General features: G+C 35.4%; 1 protein-coding gene across 1 annotated transcript in view; it reads right to left on the reverse strand.

Annotated features, from left to right (window-relative positions):
* The window catches only part of CSMD3 (CUB and Sushi multiple domains 3), a 1,274,540-nt gene that overhangs the window by 784,301 nt on the left and 468,568 nt on the right, over positions 1 to 21,671 (reverse strand). The window contains exon 6 of the mRNA XM_043601622.1: positions 16,635 to 16,747. Coding sequence (XP_043457557.1) covers positions 16,635 to 16,747 — 113 coding nt within the window. The remainder of the gene's footprint in view (positions 1 to 16,634; positions 16,748 to 21,671) is intronic.

A 21,671-nucleotide genomic window follows, 5' to 3' on the forward strand; every position in this document is an offset into this window, starting at 1 on the left:
GAGTCAGAGCTTCACATTAACTCTCCTAAAAATTTATACACACACACACACACACACACACACACACACATACACACACACAAACACACAAATTGTTCTGTCATCTACAAATCATTTATGGAGAGTCACTGATGTACTATGTAAAGAAGTGACATCACTCAAGATTTTAAAAATTACCTAAAAAAGAGTATAATGATTACATAATCCATCTTCCTCAGTTCCTTTATGAGTAAATTAAGATTCAAGGCATTCACAATTTTGATATAGTTAACCAGAGATGTAACTGCTATTCCAACATATAAGTTTAGATCTTCATCTTAATATTAGCGTCTCTCCTAATTTCTCTTATAGAAACACACACACACACACACACACACACACACACACACACACACACTTGAAATATGCCATTTCTTATTTACCTTAGATTCATCCTAGCCTTCAGAAATTTCACACTATTGTCTGATTTTGCATTACCTATTCCTTATTGATTTTTCATATTTAATTTATGTACCATATAATATCACAGGAGTTAAATCATGATGTGAGAGGTAGATAACTGAGAGAGAAAATCTACAATTAAAAAGATACAAACCATACAAATATTACACCAAGCACCAAAAATGATAGGTATAGTTCCTTTTGGCTATGAAATATTCTGTCAAAGTATAAAGGCTGATTTCAGCAAGTGTGTAACATTTCCATAGATGTAGGTCTATGTGTGTGTGTGTGTGAAGTGTATACCAGGAGGTTAGAATGCGGCTGTTCCTGATTCAGCCTCAGTGGAAGCATTAATTCCATAGACATTAGGATATTTAAATGAATGTATGACACATTAAGCTTCTTATATGAATAATTATCAAAAGAAATGGAGACGAATCTGTTTCGTGAGTCTTGGACACTTTGGACAGAGCAAAGATGTTAAAAGCGGACAGAGAAGAGAGGAGATCGGTGAAATTGTTTCCTTTGAGAGAACCCTTACAGATCATTGGGTACCCTTTTCCTAGCCTTTCTGGGGAAGGTGAAAGAATGATACCTTCTGGTGCTAGTTTAGTGATGTGGGCTTCAATGGGATCACTCAGTTATGAAATTTGTTTCGTGCAGTTGGCACACAGAAAAGATTGGTGTCTGTTCACGTCTGAGAAAGCTGAAGTCGAAATCACACAGGAATAAGCTAAAACTGACATCTGTTGAGGAAATTCAGAGGGTGAGAGAAGAGAGAGCTTCTGTGTTGAAATAAGCCTGCTTTTTGAGTTTCTCAGAGAAAAACTTTTTTTCTGGTTGATCAAGGAAGATCATGGGTGTTGGAGATTTAAAACAGTACCATTTGGGGACCTTTCCAAGTAGGTACCTGAGGAGTAAAAAAAAAAAAATATCTCAGCAGAAGAAGGCTGGGGATATCAAGAGGCTGGTGACCAAGTCCAGTAAGTGTCCCTTTAGATGCACCCCCTGGGAGAAGAAATTGCAGAAGTGAGAGGCCCAGTTGGAATCACTGAAAAAGCCCTAGGACTGCCCATGACAGAGTCAGCCTGAAAATCAGGACCAGTGAGCATGTAGCCAGTTTAGGACTGAGGTCAAGACCAATCCCCTTACCTCTTCTGTGCTCTACTTCTGTTTGATCTTACCAAAACCTAAAACAGCAGCAAATAAGGATTTTAGAAGAAAGAGAAAATACAAGAAGGAGAGACATCAGCTAATTTCAACCCTGTCCATTGAACCTGCCTACTAAGTGCTAGTATGGGAGAGAGGGAAGAACTTAACATTCAGTTACATTTAGTAATTTGATTAATAGCTGAGGCTTGGTATATTAATTATAGAATTGAAACTGTGTCTGATGTGAATTGAAACTGTGTCTTATGGCTGAATTTTATCCTTCCAAAATTCATATGTTGAAGTCCTAAACCCCAGCGCCTCAGGATGTGACTGTGTTTAGGGATAAATTCTTTAAAGAGGTGGTTAAGCTAAAATGAGTACTTAAGGATGGACCCTAACCCAATACAGCTGATAACCTTACAAGGAGACAAATTTTCGACACGGAGAGACAAATACGAGGCAGGGGTGTGCATGGAGGAAAGGCCATGTGCGAACACAGCAAGAAGGTGACCATCTATCTGCAAGCCACGGAGGAAAGCATCATAAGACGTCAAACCCACCTACATCTTGATCTTAGAACTTCCAGACTCCAGAACTGTGACAAACAAATTTCTGTCACGTAAGCCATCTAGTCTGTGATATTTTGTTATGACAACCCCAGCAAACGAATTCACCAGGTTAATGTGATCACAAGATCTGAGTTTTCATCCTGGGTAAGAAGCATGTTGAGAGTATCTTTTTTTCTGGAATTCTGGAAATTATTTATTAGAATGTGTTAGTATATCCAGCAGTGAAAACTAAAAAAAAAATAAAATTAAAAAATCTGAGGTTTTCTTAAAACTGAACATGCATTTGGATATTTTGCTTTTTGCATTTAAGTTATCATACTTTCTGAATCAAAGAATGCGTATCCTTATGGAAAAAATGAAACAACAGAACATATGAAACCATGCCCACGATAGATAACCAGAACATACTCAATCAGCAGCATTCATCCCATTTCTTAAACATAAGCTTAACCCATCTCCGTATCTTTTCGGTAGGGAAAAGACAGATCTGTCTGTCCCACTTGTCTGGCAGAGTAAGCATGCTGAAGGGAACCAAAAAGAAAAAAAAAAAGGAAGATTGATTTTCAAAGAAATTAATGTATTAAAAAATTTGTAAGGGGAATGTCAGAAATTTTGTTGAATGCTTTTATTTTATGGATTTATTTGAAGCTGTATGCGGTGGAGAGGAAAATCATGATTTTTCTGATAATTATAGATTCTAAAGGTCGAAAATAAGGCACATCCTGCAGTCCAATGATCATACACAGTAAGTCATAAAGAATCAGTGGACAGTCACACAAAGCTGAGGAACAGTGGGAAAGATGACACTATGTCATATTGTCTCTCCGTATTTATCGTGAGTTTTGAGCATATTTAGTACTTTCCTGTAATTGGAGAACAGTAGCTCAGTTGCCCAGGAGGGCTCTTCACAGTGTCTGTGGGGGCGGGACACTGGCCACTGGCCACGTGTGGCTTTCCAGAAGTTGAAATGTGGCTAGTGAGACTGCAACGCTGAGTTTTTGATTTTATTTTACTCTAATTCATTTTAATTTCACCTTAGAAACAGCACGAAATATTTTTCTGTTAAGGACAACTTCATTGTTTTGGCACTACATTTTATTTTACCTGTTGTGGGGTGTAAGAGGCAGTTGTGTGGTGAAAGTGCTGGACCATATAATGGTGGAGCGTGATAATGTATTTATTTGAATGTTTTATGCATAAACATAGTTCATACATGAAATTTACAAATGTGATTCCCATTTATTTGAATATTTTATGTAAGAATTTACAGAAAAATATAGGTAAATCACAGTTACTAATAAATTGAAATATTGTACTTATCACTTTAATTATAAGTAAATTGGTCCTCTAGCATATTAAAAACACAACTCTTTGCATTGGAAATTTAAGTATGAGCTGTGCTGTAAGTGTAACACACGTTTAGATTTTTGAGACTTAATTGAAAAATACAATGCAAAATATACCATTAATATTTTACATTACTGTTGAAATGTTAATATTTTGGACTTATTAGATGAATACAATTAAATTTTATTTTGCTTATGTGTTTTACTTCTTTATGTGAGGCTAAGAGGAAATATGCAATTGTGTGTGTGTGTGTACCACTGTGAAACTGAGCTCTCATCAGAGAAACTTTTGTGAGTTACTGGCATGACGTCAAATAGTTCCATTTAAACTTGGAAAAAGTCTATATCATCCCATTATCTAATGACCTCATGGTCCTGAAATACTGAGGAATCCTTTCAAAATCACAGAGTGGAGGCTGTACGCAGTTTTACCAACTTCTAGTCCAGTGCTCTTTCCAGAACAACACCTGTGCAAAAGGAAATTTATTCTTGGTAATCTCTACCTCTCTACTTTTACAATCTTAGTTTTTGTTGCTATTTCCTCCTCAAACATCTACCTCAGGAAAGAGTTAACTGGCTTTCCGTTATGTTAATAAACTGGAAAGGTAAGTATTTAACTGGAAGTTGAACACAAGTCTAGGAACACAAAATCTGGAGTCTCATGTTAGTTAGGGAAACTCTAAATAGTACTTGTTATGTTTTCTGTAAGAAAAGGAGGATGTATCCCAGTGCAACAAAGTTGCTATCTTTTTAGGCCAACAATATAATGTTTGAATTTGACCTTCTCCCCCAAAAGTATTCTGGGTGTAATGAAACTGTTGCCTTTCCTAATAAGGGTTATTTTATTTCTTTCACCTTAAACTTTTATGGCTACAGATTCCTTCTTGGGTTTTCCAATAACAGTCAGTAGTACCTGATCTAATAAGAAGATAAATAAGCCTATAACAGATGATTTTATTGTTTGTTTCACCCTGTAGACATATAGTAGAGCAATGAATATACTCTGCTCCTATCTCGATGGTTCCTTTGTAAGACACTTGTCTGTTAAATATTTGATATAGTTTACTGGGAATAATTTTCATTATAATATCTACTGTATTGAAACCTGTGTTAAATGGACTCCTTTTTTTAATCAACAAATAAGCACTTATACTATGTAATCAAATAAATATGAGTCTCCAACTAATTGCTGTGAAAAGTTGAGATACTTTCATTTCAAATAATACCCCCATTATTCATAATATGCTTGAAATTGCCTTCCAAGTCATTTAGTAAAACAATAAAGATGATGATGCTTCTCCTGCTGCTGCTGCTGATAATAGTAATAACAGCTAACATTTTGTATAATGCTTACTCTCTGTCAGACACTATTCAAAATGCTTTACATATATTAACTAATTTAATAACTGATATCATTGTTTTATGAAAATGTCACTTTTAATCAAGGACAGTGTATTTCCACAATTTTCACTTATGTATTCACCAAATTTGAGTCTCAATGAATTTTTGCCTTTTCTAAAAAAATACCAACTCTGCAAATTTGCAAATCTGAGGATAACTAAGGCTGGAATTCACAGTGGATTTAACATAGGCTTTAAAAGTAAAGCCCCTAATGGTTAAGACCTGGTTCTGCTATTTTTGTAAGTTTTTTTTTAATTTTTTTTTTCAACGTTTTTATTTATTTTTGGGACAGAGAGAGACAGAGCATGAACGGGGGAGGAGCAGAGAGAGAGGGAGACACAGAATCGGAAACAGGCTCCAGGCTCTGAGCCATCAGCCCAGAGCCCGACGCGGGGCTCGAACTCCCAGACCGCGAGATCGTGACCTGGCTGAGGTCGGACGCTTAACCGACTGCGCCACCCAGGCGCCCCTGTAAGTTTTTTTTTAATGTTTATTTATTTTTGAGACAGAGAGAGTTCAAGCAGAGGAAGGGCAGACAGAGAGGGGGACAGAGGATCTGAAGTGGGCTCTGTGCTGACAAGAGCCCTGATGCAAGGCTTGAACTCACAAACTGTGAGATCATGACCTGAGCCAAAGTCAGATGCTTAACTGACTGAGCCACGCAGGTGCCCTGCTTCTACTATTTTCTAATGTGACTCTGGGCTTAACACTTTTTTTCAAGGACTGCAGTTACCTCAAATAGGATGTCTAAGTGAATTACACAAATATGCCCCTTTCCTTGGGTGATGCAGTATCAGGCACAGGGCTCAGCCAGAGGTGCGCAGCCCCAACCTGCCACCTAGCGTGAGTGTCCCTGTGCCAGGCAGGCTTGTGTCACTCATGCCAGTCTTTGTTTCTGGTTTGGTAAAACAGTGATAATAATGCAGTCGATGTGAGGATTGCATTAGATAATGTGTGTGCAGATACTTTGTAAATTGTGACACACAGATGAACTTATAACATTCAAGCATTTGCTCCACATTTATTTGGCACCTATAATAATGCTAAACTCTGGGGATGCAGGGATAAAGGACACAGTCACTGTCTTTAGGGAGTTGCAAATTATAAAACCTGGTAGCTATGAAGCAATTCAAAATTTGTTTCCTAGCTTTCATATAGTAGATAGAATATTTATACTGCTCATATCTTTTAATTTGCATAGAAAAGTGCTATTCTTTGAACTAAACAACACATCTTTTTAAAATCATCCAATAGTAATATACAGCAGTGTTTTGTCTTGTTTTGTTTTTTGCTGGTCACTTTAAATTTGTCATTAACCAGAAGGTCTGGAGTGATATTAAGAACACTGAATAACAGCTGGTAGGGACTAGAAGCTGTATTGGGAATAAGAAGGTGCCCTATTATGCCAGCTATTAGCCACTTGTTATGTTTTGGGACAATCCAGTGAGTCTTGAAAGAGATGGGGCAGTTCAGGAGCCAGGAATGCAGTTCAGATACTCTTGGACCAATGACAGAGGCTATGTATTTACCAATCAGCACTATTTCCACATTTTAATAATTTGTATGGCCATAGTGGACTAACACAGCTTCATAGCATAGATATCACATTGTCAGTTAACCTTAAACGACTCTGCAGCCTTCGATACTCAAGTCAGGTGCCGGGTGTTCTCAAGGCTTTCTTGGACCATGTATTCTCTTTCACTCCCCACATGAGCTTGCATTTGCTTAATTACAATACTTCATAAATCTTTTTTTAATGGAATATTCAATCATCTTTTCACATACTAGATAGGAAACTCTGAATTCTGAGACTGTGGACTATCAGAGCCTAGTTCAGTGTTACTACAAAGTAAGGGCTCAGGAATATTTTTGTTGAATAAATTTAGATGGATAGTAAGTGAACAAATAAATAAATGCACCATAATACTCTCAAATGGGGTTTTGATCCAAACATTATTTTAGTTTAATTAAATAACACTAGCTATTTGTCTGCCTCATTTATACTTCAGTTAATTAAATAACTGAAGAAAAGTTCAGGCTAAGTGATAATAAATTTATTGTCACATGAAGCCAATCCCTCCTTCCATACCTTATAGAATCATTTCCCAAAGTGTGCCTTGAGGAAGAGCAGGTCCTATATAAGCCTGAAAGGTCTTATTTGCTTAAATTAAAAAAACTCCAGTTTCTTTAACCCAGTGTTTCTGGAGCATTGTGGACTCCCAAATTGACCCCTGTGTGACCACCATTGCCATATAACTCTACACTTCAGGAAAATCATAGTATTATCTTTATCATTTGAAGGAAATTTGTTTAAATTACCTTTTACTATTTCTGGATATCTGTGAATTTGAATTTTAAAAGTCTAGGAATTTTAATTTTATGACCTTATTTTTGAATGGCAGAGTAAAACTGCCTGTAAAATGAATGTAAGGTCCACAAGTGTTGCTTCAGACTCCATTTTTCATGCCAACATGGAAGAATCAATCATATACAGTGTGTTTGATTGCTTGTATTTTGGTGCTTGATTGAAGCCCTTTGGAGGCCATCTTGTACAATTATTGAATCATTACTAAACACAAAATTACCTGTTCAATATACTTGTCATTGCAACAGAATTTATAAAACACTGAATTTTGTTTGTTAAACACCAACTTAATCAATTATCTTTTGTTACGTACTCATGCTTAGGTGATGTAACAAAATTGCCCTCACTAGAGACAATAAATGTTAGCACTTAAGAATTTAAAAAAAAATTTAATGTTTATTTATTTTTGAGAGACAGACAGAGACAGATTGCAAGCAGGGGAGGGGCAGAGAGAAAGGGAGACACAGAATCTAAAGCAGGCTCCAGGCTCTGAGCTGCCAGCACAGAGCCCAACGTGGGGCTCAAAGTCACAAACTGCGAGATCATGACATGAGCTGAAGTTGGTCATTTAAACTACTGAGCCATGGGGCGCCTGGGTGGTGCAGTCGGTTAAGCGTCCGACTTCAGCCAGTTCACGATCTCGCGGTCCTTGGGTTCGAGCCCCGCGTCGTCGGGCTCTGGGCTGATGGCTCAGAGCCTGGACCCTGTTTCCGATTCTGTGTCTCCCTCTCTCTCTGCCTCTCCCCCGTTCATGCTCTGTCTCTCTCTGTCCCAAAAATAAATAAACGTTGAAAAAAATAAAAATAAAAAAATAAAATAAAAAATGAACTACTGAGCCTCCCAGGCAACTCTAAGAATTCTTAATGGGAGTAAAACTCTATCATATATATTTATATACAAATGAATACTAAGTAGAACAATATTTGATCACCATGAGGTACTACCATAAAATAATGGGAATTTTGGTAATCTACCAGATGTACTTTGAAATACAAGAGATTCAAACAATTATAGACAAAAAAATATTATTCATGAATTCACTACATTAGAAAAGTTTTGAATACTTGATAGAAATTACATTAACAAAAATAACTAGTCCAGAGTTGGTTGGGATAATAAAAATAGCAATTATAGACTTACATATTTTTTAATCAATTTGCAATTGTAAATATAGCTTAAATAACAGCACAGAAATCAGTACAGAATATTTTTAGACTTATGTAGGAAATATAATATGTATATTTCTTTGAGGAGATCAATTTTTAACTTAATAGACTATTTCGAAAATCTAAACTGTTTAAATCTAAATCTAGATAATTTTAGATTAAATCTAAAATATATTAATCTTGATACTGTGGATTTTCTTCATTCTTTGAATCCTTTGGATCACTTTGATTTAAGAGAAGTCTTATAAAACTTTGACTAAATATTATATTTCTAAAGTTCATATCTAGGTATTAGTCTTGAGAGTTCTATTATGGTGAAAGAGATTATGAAACATAAATTTCAAATAGTTCCCCTTTCAGATCAAGAGGCAAACCTGGAAGACCTAGTTAATAGAGCTTTATAAAATCCATGATTAGTGAAAACTCAGGACATGATGTAGGAAAAAAAAAAAAAAGAATAGCTTTCCTGCCATCCAATAGGAACAGAAAGCCTAAGCTGCCTTTTTCTGTAAAAACTCTCACGGAGGATGGAGGTTAGTTAGAGATAGTACAAGAACCTATATAAATTTGTTAAGCTACATTTACTAAAGAGATTAATTCTGAAATCTTACAGCACTGACTTATAGAAAAATGTAAGCCCCTTAGAGACATACCCAGATTCAGCAGAGCACCAGGGTAAAATGTGTCCAACAAGTGGGTAATTTTATACTTTATCAATGGATGGATACTGGGTGGCAGATAGGTATGAATGAGTTAACACAGAGCCTTGCTCAGTAAAGGAAAAAAAGAAAAGGAATGTATAGTAGAAAATGAGGTTTAAAGAGCTTTAGCTAAAGAGTAGACGGGAAGACCCCGCACAAGATGCCATGGAGGAGGGTCAGAAAGTAGACAACTGACCAAGCTTAAACAGCATGCCATGAGTTGCCTCGTGGACACCAGCAGTAGATGTCTACAGGATTCTAAAGTACCAAGAAGTGACATCTCCACTGAAACTGGTTACTATTTATGATTGAGAGCAAAAGTAGTCTATTCCGTCCCATCACTATGAGGGCTCATAGGCTATCACTTATATCTAAAAGTTTTCTTTATCTAATCCCTAAAAGTTTGAGCTTTGCCCCAAGGAAGGTGAGTTAACACAAGACAGACATTTTTCCTAGAAAAGATTGGTAAATTTATTCTATCGTCTGCAGGAAAGTATGAGCCACATTAAAATGTTATACCAAAATGAATTTTTTTCAGTTTGATAGTTATCAAGCACTATATTTTAAACCTACTATATGTTTTAGAAAGTATTACTCATATTACAATTGGATATTTGACAATTATCTCCTATTTATAGTAGTTGTTGTATTTAAAAATAGTAATCTAAGTCACAATCATTTTACTAAGATATTTCTGGATTCTCACAAATTCCATTAGATTGTAACATAAGGTTAATATAATTTGCCTTTCACTTTTTAAAGTATATCAACAAAGGACTTATATAAATGGATTAAGCAACAGCCTAAAAAAGAACACTTAGCAAACAGTAAAGATTTTTTTAAGCATTAATTTTTTTTTAAAGAATCAATAGAAATACTGGCTTAGGAAAGAACACTTAGCAAATGTAAGCATTAAATATATTTCTTTAAAATAACAACTACGATATTTTCCTCCACTCTAAGTCATTCTCATATCAATGTTATCAAGATTGCTTCAGTTCCTTAGAAAATAATGAAAATTTTATAACAATCTCCATATAATCTTTAATATGCTTATTTCTGTGACTATTTCTTAAGCACACATGTCCTTTCTCTTTCAATTTTCTGGCTGTACTTTGCATAAAAACCATTTATCACCTGTTTTTAAGTGATTATCTTATTCAGAATCTGAATGTAATGTTTCCAAAATATTTTCTCATAAGTGATGACCATCAATAATTCTAAGTAGCCTCCATGTTAATGCATATAGTTAACTCACAAGAGAATGAAAGGGCTATAAAACAGCAAGGTGGGATAAAGGAAATATTATTCCTAATATTCTACTTTATATCTAAAATCTCATTTTATATATTAAAACGATGACCCACTCTAAATACAGTCAGGCATATGGCTTAATTTTAATTCATAAATGTTAAAATGTTTAGCAAGATAAAAGTATTTTACTAGAAATGCTTATGTTTGACTAAAGTTAAGCAAAAATTAGTCACTAACATTGTGTTTCTTATATACAATGCTTTACTTGAATTCATAAGTTGTGTTTCACAGCAAAATGTCTACATTTGAGAAATTTGAAATGAAATGACAATTAACCAGCTTATTGTCAAACACACCCATAATTTCTGAACAGAATTTTGGGCTGGGGATATATAAGAAGATTGGAAAATGAGTTTTAAGGATGGGAATGAAAAAGTATATAAAGTTAGTTATGGAAGAATTTAATTCTATCATTATCGACTAATGCAGTAAAAGGACTTAAATGTTATATTGGCAGGGACTATAAAACATACATTTACATCACAGGGGAAAATACTATCAGAGAGTTTTTAATGGTTCTTTTAGACAGACCAATGGTTATTTCACCATTTTGACTATTAAATATCTTCATTATCTCTGCTGGCTGTGTAAACATTGTACTAATTACAGCAATGAACTCTATAGACCAGACAAGCTTATAAAGCAAGAAATGAAAGAAGGTCTTTTTTTTTTTTAGGAACCTCACAATAAAATTTAAAAGAACAAAAAGAGAATTTCCAGATGAAAGTAATTATTTAGCAATGAAGGAGACTTGAAGAGAAAAAAAGTGATGTTCATAATAAAATCAAAAGGAAATAATGTATAGGATTAGAAGTTATTCTCAAACACTATTCACCAATGAAACTCAACATCTTATTCTCTCAAAACTCACTAAATGAACATAAATAATTTACTTCCTAAGCTTAAACTAATGCATTTCATCTAATATATGAAAAAGGGATTGAGATCAAACATAGTTTATGAATTTTTCACTTATGCACTAAAAAAATACCTACTATAAAACATATGTACATACATAGATGTGCGTGTGTGTGTGTGTGTGCATGTGTGTGTGTGTATAACTTCTTGAATTGTGCTAAAAAGCCCTGTTCATTGTCTTCACCAGGAAAGTCACTTAACTGTCCCTGTCCAACATTCCTATTCCAGTAAACTACTTACACTGAAACTATCCAAACCAAAAGTTTTGATCTTCTCTTACTATGTCACACTCTCACCTCCAACCTTGAAATAAGAAGACTCTCACTGATGGTTATCAAATTCGAGGAGTTTGTGATCACAAATGATTCCCTGTGCTTTATTAAAAACGGATATATAAAGGTTCCACAAGAATCTGATGCCTTAGCAAAATTAGAAAGAAATATATTAAACAGATTGCTTTGATGTTATGCTCCATTTTTAAATGTGAACTATATTATTTTAATAATTATGTTGTAAAGAGGAAACTGCTTCTCCTCATTTTTTTAAGTCACATTTTAAAATTGAGTTCTAAAGAAAAGTGTTTTTTTCGCTGGAGAAATTTAGACACGTGCTTATAAAACGTAGCATTTTTCATTTTACATGTGTTTCCTGGATTCAAATTTATGTTTGATCACACTTGTTAAACTATTTCTACTTCTTGGTTAGAAAGTGTGTTTCTCACCCATTTCATGTGGTTGATTATTTATTTCCACTGAAGAATCTTTGTTTACTGCATGCCTTTTACTCATAGAAATCTTAATACACTTCGATTTGCACAATAATTATGTGTCTGACAAGCATGACTTTTTTTTTTAACTGATGGAAAAACCAAGGCTCACACAACTCAGACAGCAATTAGCAACCTCACAATTCAACCCTTATCTTCTGATTCCAAGTCTATTCTTTTCCTGACATACTATCCTGGATCCCTGATAATCTGATTTATCTTTGTTCAATAACTCTGCACTCACATTTATGTCAAAACATTTTCAAATCTTAAAAAATGGAGTACCATTTGAAAGTTGTTTTTCACTTAAATTATGTGTGTCTAAAATGCCACAGGCCTCTGTGTAACTGAGGTTTATGGCAGTGCATTTTCAATACAGTTTGAAAGCCTCATTCATTAAATATGTTTTTGTCACCAAAATATAAGATATATGATATATATATATATTATATATAAATATATAAATATAAATATATATTATATATAAATATAATAATATGATATAATAAAGTATTTTACCTCATAACTTTAAAATATACTGTATTACTATAGATGTATCTTTGTAAAAATGGAAATAAGTATCTATAAAATATTAACCTGTATAAGAAGAATCAAATAAACAAAATTATGGGAAAAAGGGGTAAATTAAAAATGTGATAATATCTGTAAGAATTTAGAAAACTTCGCCAATCTATAATATAGAAAAATTCATATATTTGCATATTTGGAATTGATTATATTGTTGTAATTCCTAAACTTACATGCCAAAGACAATTTAGTGAATATCTATAGCTACAGAATCTTTGCACATTAAAAAATTAGATATGCTGAACAACTTAAAATGAAGTAATAGTATTTCATACTTGAATAATTGAGACTTATGGATAAAAAAATAACACTTTTAAATAAACATCATCTAGAGGTGCAGTTTTCTGGATTGGACAATTGAGTGTCATCTGAAAATCTAGTTCCAATTTAGAAAATAAGGACACATGCTCATATTCACAGAAATGGAAAATAAAAAGATTTTAGGTTTTTAATTAAAAACAAATGACAATGCTATGGAGGTTTCAATAAATAAATATGAGAACTTCCAAACACCACAGTTAAAGAAAAGTTACACCATTTACATGTGAAGAAGCACATCCAAGTTCTCATTAGAAGAGTTTTAATGAAACTTGAATAAAGCAAGAATTTACAACATAAAAACTAATATAGTGAAATGAAACTGAAACGAGTTTTTTTGGGGGGGGAGAGTTGAAAATTAAAGAGGAAAAAATTTAAAACCCCAGTAGAGATAATAATAGAGTTTTCAAAGAAGGGTTTTCCAATATAAATAAACTCAGAGGGGAAAAAAGAGATGGTCTATTTATTTTAGATAGAAGTGGACAATATTCAGTGTGGGATCTGGGGAGGCAGAAGCTATTTGCATATCAAAGGCATTTTATTTAAATCAAGTCTTTTCTTAGGTTTTTTGAGTTAGAACAGAACTACATTTATTAGTGTGTTATCCACAACCTCTACTTAACCCTATTTAAATTATAACATCTAAACCAATCATGAAGCTGGCTTCTAACACAATTTAAAGGAGGCTTTTTTGAGGAAAGCATGTCAGTGTGACTCCATTATGGGACACGTTATAAAACACCGATGCTATTCATTCAGGAACCTTTAATAAGCTTGCAGTTAATTTTCATGATATTTTATAAAGAACACAGGTTAAACAGAAATACCATCAGGAAAATAATCAGTCTTCGGAAACCTAGAGTTTCAATAAAACATTAAATGAATTAAAAAAGACAGATAGCTCAATAATAATCATTAAGTACTCAATAAGTATTGAGTACACCACTAGGGGCACCCGGGTGGTTCAGTCGGTTAAGTGACCGACTTCAGCTCAGGTCGTGATCTCAAAGGTTCCTGAGTTTGAGCCCCACGTCAGGATCTGTGCTGATAGCTCAGAGCCTGGAGCCTGCTTCAGATTCTGTGTTTTCCTCTCTCTCTGCCGCTCTCCTGCTCATGCTCTGTTTCTCTGTCTCTCAAAAGTAAGTAAATGCTAAGAAACCATACCTCATGGAGACCTGGCTGTGACTTTTGTACAGTACATTCCATAATTTTTTTCTCTTTAATTGATTTTAATCTAGATACTGCTAAAATTAAATGGTAGCGTGGTACAATGTAAATTAGCATGATTACTGTTTCTTGCCAGGGCATGTATTTCAGCATGTCAGAATTATGAATTTTACAGCTATCTAAGTTAGCTTATTATTTACTTTTTAGTCCAAATTTCTTTATTTGCTTATAATTTCAAGAATTGCTTTAACTGAATTTATGTTGTCTAGGTAAAATAATATTTGGACATAATCAGGCCTAAATCAGGAAAGTTTTAACAGGATCTGTGTAAAGGTGGGTTTTTATATTATAAACTTTTCCATGATCATATAAAATCATAGCTTCCATTTTCTTAGACGACTTTATTTCTTCTATATTTTATAGATACAGATCACACCAAAAACCACCCTCTTTTGAGCTCTTTTTTTCCTGTAGAAAATAGAAAAAAAAAGTCATACCCCCTAAAACACTTGCTTTCTATTTTACTACAGTGAATTCATTGTTATGTTCTTATTTGGTCCTGAAACTAGATAGGCAACGCTAGAAAATCAAATTGAATCTGAAGGTACTATTAAAGTAAATGTAAGATCAGTGAGTAGAATACTGAAAATAATTAAATACACAAATCCACTGGCAGCTTTGCAACATTGCCTTATGATGCAAAACAATGCTATCTAAAGATACCAGTTTCATGAACATAAAGCATATAAAAAGTACCCTTTTATTTTTGAAAAAGGAGATCATTTTTTTCCTCCAGTTTGTACACATAAATTTGAAATAATTGCTACCTTATTTCTATTCAGATAAGGAAGAGGACCATCTGACTGAAAGATTTCATGAATCTAGTAGAAAAGATCACCACGTGAGTCAAAGATGATAGTCTTGTGAGTTTCTGCTGTGCCATCTGCTTTAACTCATTGCTGAGGGGGAATTAGAGACATAAAATCATGTGGCTGGAGAACTCCACAAAGGAAGGGGTCAACCCAGAGGTAAAGAGGCTCCACAATATTATTGTTTTTTCAATAAACACTTCCTCTGATTCCCTAAGTACGCAACAAATTTAGAAATTGAAATTGGAAATGCAGCAAAATATTATTTCAAATTTAAAGTGACACTGACTGAAATTGGTAAGATTCAAGTTTCTATGCCCTGGACAGTTATTTTTAAATATATAAAAATAATTTTCTATGCATATTTAATTTTCAATTTTAAAATACAGTATTTTATAATGATTAATGTATTCTATTATGAGAAATACATAGACTTGAGAACATATTTGCATCCATGCTTCCATTCGAATTAACTACATTAGCAATAGAAATTATAGATTTTTCTACAGTGGCTCTTGCCTAAAATATTTACTTTTAAGTTATTATCATTGGGATTTTTATTACAGTGATATCCAATACATTATTATAAATGTCAAAATACCAATGACATGAATCTGTTACTACTATTGTCAGAAATCCTATTGATAGGACAGCTATAGATAGGTTACTGGTCTTCAAAATATAAATTAAGTGTTGAAATTTGTATTCCAGAAAACAGTATGTGGCCTAATAACATTTTAGGTATTAACTCTAAGCTGCCTCAAGTCACCATATTAAAGTTGAATGTGCCTAAGACTTAAGACTACTAAAAAGGAAAGCATTAAAAAAACAAAACAAAAACAAAAACAAAAAAACAGATAAATGGAAAAATGTAACTGGGGCAGTGCTCACGATTCCATTAACAGTAGCTGATACACTACTGAGAATGAAATGATTTATTTACATAAGTAGTCTGAAGATAAAGTACACTAAACCTATATAATATTACTAAACATTATAGAAGTCAAATTTTCATTAACACTCCATATTCATAACAATTTTGTTCTAAACCAAGAGTGTTTTCAAGCTACTACATCAAATACTGTACCTCACTCATTCAAAATTATGCCTGCTAATAAAAATTGTTAGGATAATAATCCTAACAAGGTTTATTAAACTAGCAATAGCAAACACTGTATATGAAAATGGATTTCGTTTGATGGGGAGCCTATTCACAACTTCAGGTTTTCTGCAGTGTTCTGTGGTGCAGATTTAGGAAGCATGTCCGATTGCTGAACCACTTTATTAAAGGAAAACATTATATCTGTTACATACTACTTTTTAGAGGTCGTAATACTCTTCATTTAGAACACTGTGCTATAAAAACCAACTAACTTTTCTATTGTAATTTAGTTATTATCACATTGTTGCCTCACCAAGTGAATGACCATTTTGGCTTATTTAAATTACCATTCATTAAGGCACAAGATATTTTGCTTCTATCGCAAAATGTAGCTGTATATACCAAAATCATTTCACAAATCAAAAGAGGCAAAGGTATTCATTAAATGTACCTTGATATGGAGCACTAAATCCACGATATCGGTGATTGCTGTCTGTAACAAAATGCAGTCTGAGCCAGTTTTTGTTGCTGATAATTGGTGGTGGTATATTCATTCCAGATAACCTGAGTTACGGAAGACAACAACAAAAAATCATTAAAAACTTTTCAGCAGTAAATGTTTTCACTGAATTAGGACCCCCAAAAATGTCTACCTGTACCCAATATTTATGACTTTGCATTTTTAATTGTTTCAGCAAAAATAGTTATTTTATGTATAGGAAAGTCAATCATCGAACAGTGTCATTCCAAACATGTGCTGTTCTAAGCAGGCCACATTTATTAACAAAATAAACTGAACTGGGTATGATTTTTGATTCACCCAAATGTATTGCCTAGGTAATAATAAACATAATGGAGGCTGAGCTAATGGTGCTGGTCATTATGCTCCTCAAGTACATATTGATACAGCATAGTTAGAAAATAGATATACTTTTTCCACCTAATATATTTTCAATAATTTACATTTGATGGCAAATTTCCCAATTTCTTTTCACAGGGCAAGCACTCATTTAATGGGATTTTACAATACTATAAATTTTCATGATTAGCTTTCATTATAACATATACTTCTATAATACACCGGAGGTCTGCCCCAATTGATAGACAGAAAACAGATTGTATTTTAAATGTGTATTTATTCTCCATATATATAGTCACAATGGTACCATTTCATAGTTTCCTTACACAGGGTGCTCAAAACAAAACTTTGAAACTATGCCCCAGATACTGGTCATGGTCAACATATGAAGTAACTCTCTTGCTCTGTATCTTTTGAAGACTTCCAGAGTAGCAGTTTCTAATTTCATTTGATGAAGGGATATTACCCTCATATACCTAGTCATTTAAATCCTAGGTGTGTGCTATAAAACCAAGGTAAAAGATCCTCAAAAAGCAAGACTACTACCTAGTGAAGAAGAGATCTTCATTAAGGTTTCCTAATAACCAGTATATGATTTATCTTTATTATTCTTCAAAGCTTTCACTTTTCTTCAACAGGAGACAAAACAGCTTGTGTGTGTGTGTGTGTGTGTGTGTGTTGGGGTGGGGGGTTGATTACAGCTCTTCTCTCAGTACTTTGCAGGCAGTCATTTTTGGGAACCAATAGGGGGAGATTAAATAGGCTTTGTACACATTATTCAGTGGCGAGGTGTATAAATGGTGATGCAAGGACCCTTTATCCCACACCGTCTCTCATTTCTCCCCAAAACCCATCTTTCCCAAGATGTTTGGGAATTAGCCATCACTTTTTGTGGATAACTATCTGCCATGCATAGAAATATGAATACATTTTTTTTAACATTTATTTATTTATTTTGAGGGGGTGGGGGGTGGAGAGGGTGGGGGAGAGAAAGAGAGAATCCCAAGCAGGCTCTGCACTGTTAGTACAATCCCATGGACTGTGAGATCATGACCTGAGCCAGAATCGAGAGTCCAGCCTTTAACCAACTGAGACACCCAGGTGCCCCTGAATTAAACTTTAATGAATCATTGTGGGCCCAGGTATATGCAAAGGTATATAGAATGTTCTTGGCAGTGTTACTGTGTAATCTGATGCTCTTGATTCTAACATGAACAAGATGGGTTCTATCACATAGATTTCTCATCTGTCCTTCTGCTTTGGAATGCATCTTCTTTAATGTTTCCCTATTAAGGCCCTATTTTCTCTTTTCAGAGGGGTGAATCTGCTTATTGGCACACCTGGCTCCTTTTTTTTATATCTGAATTTAGCAAAAAAAAAATGCAGGTAATATACTTGTATAATTTTAAGACTCAAGTTTTAAGGTTTTACTTCTTTACTCTCAAAATTTTCCAGGTGATGTTTATTTTTGTTTGCCTGTTGGTTGGTTTGGTTCAAAAGCAATTCAATGAAAAAAGTATTTATATTTGATACAATTATATTTTCGAGAGAATAGCATGTTCCATGCCAGATTTTGATTTACAATTTGGTTCTCTTTAATTCCTTGATTCAATGCCCATAAATACCCATTAGGGAAAGTTTAAATTATTTTTGACAGGTTGTACACATTTCTAAGTATAATGAGACCATAATACATGGATGGTTGTAACACATTAAAGTACAGAGTTTGGAGAGAGGCCCTTAGAAGATCCACTAAATGAGAAACAACAAGGACATCAAGAAAAGTCAGAGAGGAAAGAAGATGAAGCAGACAATAAAAAGGATAAACTTCCCATCTTTCCCAGGGACAGCAAAGATAATTTCAGCAATAGAGTACAGGAAAGGCAAGTAATAGCTACTATAGAACTATATAGTTTGTAACCTGAATTCACCTTCAGCAACTGAGAAAGGTGGGAATAAAGAGCTGCAGTAGCCAGCAGCATAATGCACAAGATGGAGCAAATAATGGTAATTTAACAGGACGATTTAAGAAGACATTCCTGACAGTATCAAGTGTCAGTTTATGAAGCATCACTGTAGGTAAGCCAAGACACCAAACCAGAAAGCAAGGGCACCACAGCATCTCTCCCTCTAGTATCTCACATTATTTGAAGATAATGTACACAATATGGTTTTGTTTATGTCTTATGGAACAAGCAGGTAAATGCACGTAGAGATTTCTTCACCATATTTCATGTTATCAGGACATCTTGCAAATGGAGGATTGAGATTAAATGCTGCCTAGAAAGATTCCATCAAATTAATTTAGATAATTAACTTCTTAAATACTAAAGGAGACATTTCCTAGACACAACTCATTATCGCTATGTCATATCACCATGGTCATTTGAAGGTAAGCATATATGCATTTGTTCTAGCATAATGTCGGTGAGAATCATCTCTTGGTAATGAAGACACTAAGTGCATTCAACAGTTATTTACTGAGCACTTACTGTAAGATAAACACCTGATACTAAGGGTATAGTAGTAAATACAGCAGTAAATAAGACAAAGAAGATCCATAATCTTGCAAATGAAAATAAAGAAGGTAACATAAATAAATCAATAAGATAATTTCAGACAGTGGCAAATGATGTACAAAAAATGTGAGAATAGAGGTGAAGATGGCAGTGTAGGAGGACACTGGGCTCACCGCGTCCTGCTAATCGCTTAGATTCCACCCACATCTGCCTAATTTAGCCAGAAAACTGCCAGAAGACTAGCAGAACGGACTCTCTGGAGCCAAGCATAGACGAGAGGCCCGCAGAAGAGGGTAGGAAGGGCAGAGAGGTGGTGCACGCTTCATGGACTGGCGGGAGAGAGCCAGGGTAGATGAGGGGCAACCAGCCCACCCGGCAAGGCAGAGCCCCCAAGTCTGGCTTGCAAAAGTGGAGGGGCCGGAGAGAGTGTGTTCTGACAGCCAGCAGGACTTAACATCTGGAATGTTATAAGTCAACAGCTCTGCTCTAAGAGCAGGAGGGCTAAAGGACAACGGGAGGGAGAGTTGTTGAGCCCCGGACAACAGAACTCAGCTTGGCGGGGAACAAAGGCACTCGCCACCGCCATCTCCCTCGCCCATCCCCCAGCCAAAAACCAAAGGGAACCAGTTCCCCTCACGAGCTTGCTTGCACTGTGCAAACACACAATGCTGTGCTTCTGCAGATCCATCACTCGGACAGGTCTGCCTCCCTCCCGGTGTCACAGGGACCCTCCTAAAGCGGACCACCGAAGGCAAAGCAAGGGGAGCCTGCCCCTCCTGCCCCTGTGCACCTTGCAGATCCACCCTGGCTAATACACCAGACACCCTTGAAGCAGCACAAGCCTGGCAGTGTGCAAGTAGCCCAGACAGAGGCCAAACCACTCCACGGTGAGTCCTGCCCCTGGGAGAGGGGAAGATAAGGTACACACCAGTCTGACTGTGGCCCCAGCAGTGGGCTGGGGGCAGACATCAGGTCTGACTGTGGCCCGCCCACCAACACAAGTTACTCCAGACAGCAAGGGGAAGTGCCCTGCAGTTCCGCGCCACCCCAGGGACTATCCAAAATGATGAAACAGAAGAATTCTCCTCAAAAGAAACTCCAGGAAGTAGCAACAGCTAACGAACTGATCAAAAATGATTTAAGCAAGATAGCAGAAAATGAATTTAAAATAATAGTCATATTATTAAAAAAAAATGGGGCGCCTGGGTGGCTCAGTCGGTTAAGCGGCCGACTTCAGCTCAGGTCACGATCTCACGGTCCGTGAGTTCGAGCCCCGCGTCGGGCTCTGGGCTGATGGCTCAGAGCCTGGAGCCTGCTTCCGATTCTGTGTCTCCCTCTCTCTCTGCCCCTCCCCCATTCATGCTCTGTCTCTCTCTGTCTCAAAAATAAAAATGTTAAAAAAAATTTTTTTTAATAAAAAAAAATTAATCGCTGGGCTTGAAAAAAGTATAGAGGACAGCAGAAAATCTATTACTACAGAGATCAAGGGACTAACAGTCAGGAGGAGCTGAAAAATGCAATAAATGAGCTGCCAAATAAAATGGAGGCGACCACAGCTTGGATTGAAGAGGCAGAGGAGATAGTAGGTGAATTAGAAGATAAAATTATGGAAAAAGAAGAAGCTGAGAAAAAGAGATAAAGAAATCTAGGAGTATGAGGGAGACTTAGACAACTAAGTGTCATAATTAAACAAAATAATGTATACATAATTGGGATTCCAGAGGAGGAAGACAGAGGGAAAGGTGCTGAAGGTGTTCTTGAAGAAATCATAGCTGAGAACTCCCCGGATATGGGGAAGGAAAAAGGCATTGAAATCCAAGAGGCACAGAGAACTCCCTTCAGACATAACTTGAATCAATCATCTGCACAACATATCATAGTGAAACTGGCAAAATACAAGGATAAAGAGAATTCTGAAAGCAGCTAGGGATAAACATGCTCTAACATATAAAGGGAGACTGATAAGACTCATGACTGATCTCTCTACTGAGACTTGGCAGGCCAGAAAGGAATGGCAGGAGATCTTCAATGTGATGAACAGAAAAAAAATGCAGCCGAGAATCCTTTATCCAGCAAGTCTGTCATTCGGAATAGAAGGAAAGATAAAGGT

This window comes from Prionailurus bengalensis, chromosome F2 (genome assembly GCF_016509475.1).
Source record: "Prionailurus bengalensis isolate Pbe53 chromosome F2, Fcat_Pben_1.1_paternal_pri, whole genome shotgun sequence".
NCBI classification, from domain to species: Eukaryota; Metazoa; Chordata; class Mammalia; order Carnivora; family Felidae; genus Prionailurus; species Prionailurus bengalensis.